Source organism: Corvus brachyrhynchos, unplaced genomic scaffold (assembly GCF_000691975.1).
Source record: "Corvus brachyrhynchos isolate BGI_N302 unplaced genomic scaffold, ASM69197v1 scaffold56, whole genome shotgun sequence".
In the NCBI taxonomy this organism is placed as follows: Eukaryota; Metazoa; Chordata; class Aves; order Passeriformes; family Corvidae; genus Corvus; species Corvus brachyrhynchos.
This window is the reverse complement of record NW_008238664.1, coordinates 6,622,813-6,625,175: the sequence shown is the minus strand read 5'-3', so window position 1 is coordinate 6,625,175 and position 2,363 is coordinate 6,622,813. Positions and strand designations below refer to the sequence as shown.

At 46.0% G+C, this 2,363-nt stretch overlaps 1 protein-coding gene across 1 annotated transcript in view; it reads left to right on the top strand.

Annotated features, from left to right (window-relative positions):
• LOC103618130 (putative RNA-binding protein Luc7-like 2) overlaps positions 1 to 2,363 on the top strand; it is a 32,802-nt gene that overhangs the window by 834 nt on the left and 29,605 nt on the right. Inside the window, exon 2 of the mRNA XM_017737746.1 lies at positions 4 to 150. Within this exon, the coding sequence (XP_017593235.1) occupies positions 4 to 150 (147 nt within the window). The remainder of the gene's footprint in view (positions 1 to 3; positions 151 to 2,363) is intronic.

Here is a 2,363-nt window from a genome sequence, read left to right as displayed (position 1 = left end):
TCGGGGCCGCCCTGACTGCCGCTCCCCGCAGGTGACCAGCGAGAAGCTGTGCCGGGCCCAGCAGGAGCTGCACTTCCAGGCCGCCACCTACCTGTGCCTGCTCCGCAGCGTCAGGGAACACGAGGGCCTGCACCGCGAGAAACACGGCAAGGAGGAGCGCTCGCCCCAGGAGGTCGCCGGACTGGTGGGCTTCAGACTGCCTCAGCAGCCGGGAGGGAAGGGCTGAGACGGGACTGCTGTGTTCAATGTTTATTCCTCAATAAATATCCTAGAGCTACTGGAATAGGCTGGGTTCTCTAACAGGTGACTTTTGTCAGTTTTAGGTTATGGTGTGAAAGCCGTAACTGGAAACCCCCTCTCCCTTTATCAGGCTTCCCAGGCGCCCATACTGTCCTTCTCAATGTGTGTTGTGACTGGCACCCTCCACGGGTTGAGAGGTTGGTTGTAGTGGAGAAACATGTCAGCCTTCCCTGTTTTGAACTCCTTGTCCAAGGGGTTGGAGGGGTTCGTGGTTCCCCCACGTGATTTAAAAGCAGTAGGTGAGAGAATTTGTCTAGTGTTCACCGAAGCATTTTCCATCTATATTCTATGTGGAATTTCGTACTCTTCCAAGAACAAAGACCTCTTCTGTGGAGCATCTGTGGATTCTGGTGAGCACTGCAGTAGCACAAACCTCTTCCATCGTAAAGATTTTTTAGGGTTTTTTCCATGGTGGTGAGCTAGCAGTAGCAATTCAGAGAGATGAATTCTTAATGAGTTACATGTTTCTCGGTGTCTCTGAGAAGTCGACTCTGCAACTGCCAGCTTCCTGTGCTGCCCTCATACACTGAATCTCAGAAAAGCTGAAGGGAACTGACTACTGACAGTCACGCGAGGTACTCAAATGGCACTGCGTTTTCTCGCTCATCTCACAAATGTGGAACGGCGAGTTTCCTTTTATGAAAGAATGTCTTGAGTTGCTGCTGTTCTCAGAAGAGTGTTGAATTGTATGCAAGATATGTAAGAAATCTATAACAAGAATGGCTTAAGAATGTGAGGTTTACCTGGGGAGGAGCTTGAAGCAAATCTAACAAAAGATTGTGTTTGTTAGGGTTTTTTACTGTTGGGGAAAACAAAGTGTTCTGTCAGAAAAACATTGCAAATAGAATTAGTTCATCTAAGTCTGCTTCTTCTTTCCCCTGTATTTAAAAATTGGGCGTGGTTTAATCCCCACAGTATAGTGGATAGGCACAACGGATCCTTAAAACTGGGGAGATCTTGGCTGCTTAGGTAAGGTAAGGAGATGTGAACTACAAGTTTTAGGGTTCTGTTGACCAAAATTCCGGTTTGCAAGTCTTAACAGTGTCTCACTAGCTAAACGGTGGTTTTTCTGAAAAGCGTTGGTGTAACAGGTGGGAGAGTACCAACCTATTTTCAGCTCTGTAGATCAAAGTGGTGCGATGTCACCACACCCTGAGAATGGCTGTGACATAGTGGTTGGTTTGGGTTATTTAATGCAAACTGCTGCATTCTGCAGTTCACTTTCCAGACAGACTAAAGGTTTGCTCCATCCAAAGTCCCACGGTCTAGAGTATATTGCTTGACAGAGGGAAATTAAAAAAAAAAAAAAAAAAAAAAGTGTGATCATTTGGCCAGACATAGATGCTCTTTAAAGAGTAGAAGGAGATAAAGTGTGTATGCTGTGGGTATACATAGTAGCTAAAATTTCTCAATTTCCCCTAAGCATACTAAGGTACTAAATAGAGTATTCTAACAAGTGTTGGGGTCTCTTCCATTTACTTCCCTTTCAACCCAAAGTAATGACTAACAAAAGTAAATTTAGATTTTAAAGAAGCAGCAAAGCCAGGACATACTCTTAATTAGCTGAGGGGCACTGGGTAGAGAATCTTCCCTGAACGTGTTACAGAAGAGCATCTTCTCTGCAAGTCCTTCTGAAATACCGATAATTGGGGGGGGGAGGGGTTAATGTTAGGGGAGGCTTTGTGTTGCCTTTTTTCACTCGTATGGAGCTAACCTTGAACACGACAACGCCTGTGGACGATTAGAACTGATCTTTATGACGGATTTTGGTCACTAGATGGCAACACGATGGTTGACAAAGGGTGAGTCACAAAACGCAGGCGTTAGAATGGGTAAAATTCATGAAAACATTTTTTTTGAAAATGGATGTTGGTGCCCTGTAAATTGAATTATCAGCCGCACATGGCAGTAGCCTCAGTTTCAAGGGTGGTTCTCCAGTAGGCGGGGTATTACAGTAACTTTTCTCACCACGACTGCACCCGGCAGTTGAGAGAGCGCGGGCCATTGCAGTGGTGCTGCACAGCACTCCAAGAGGGAATCGGCTCCAGAAGGGAACTGTCCCT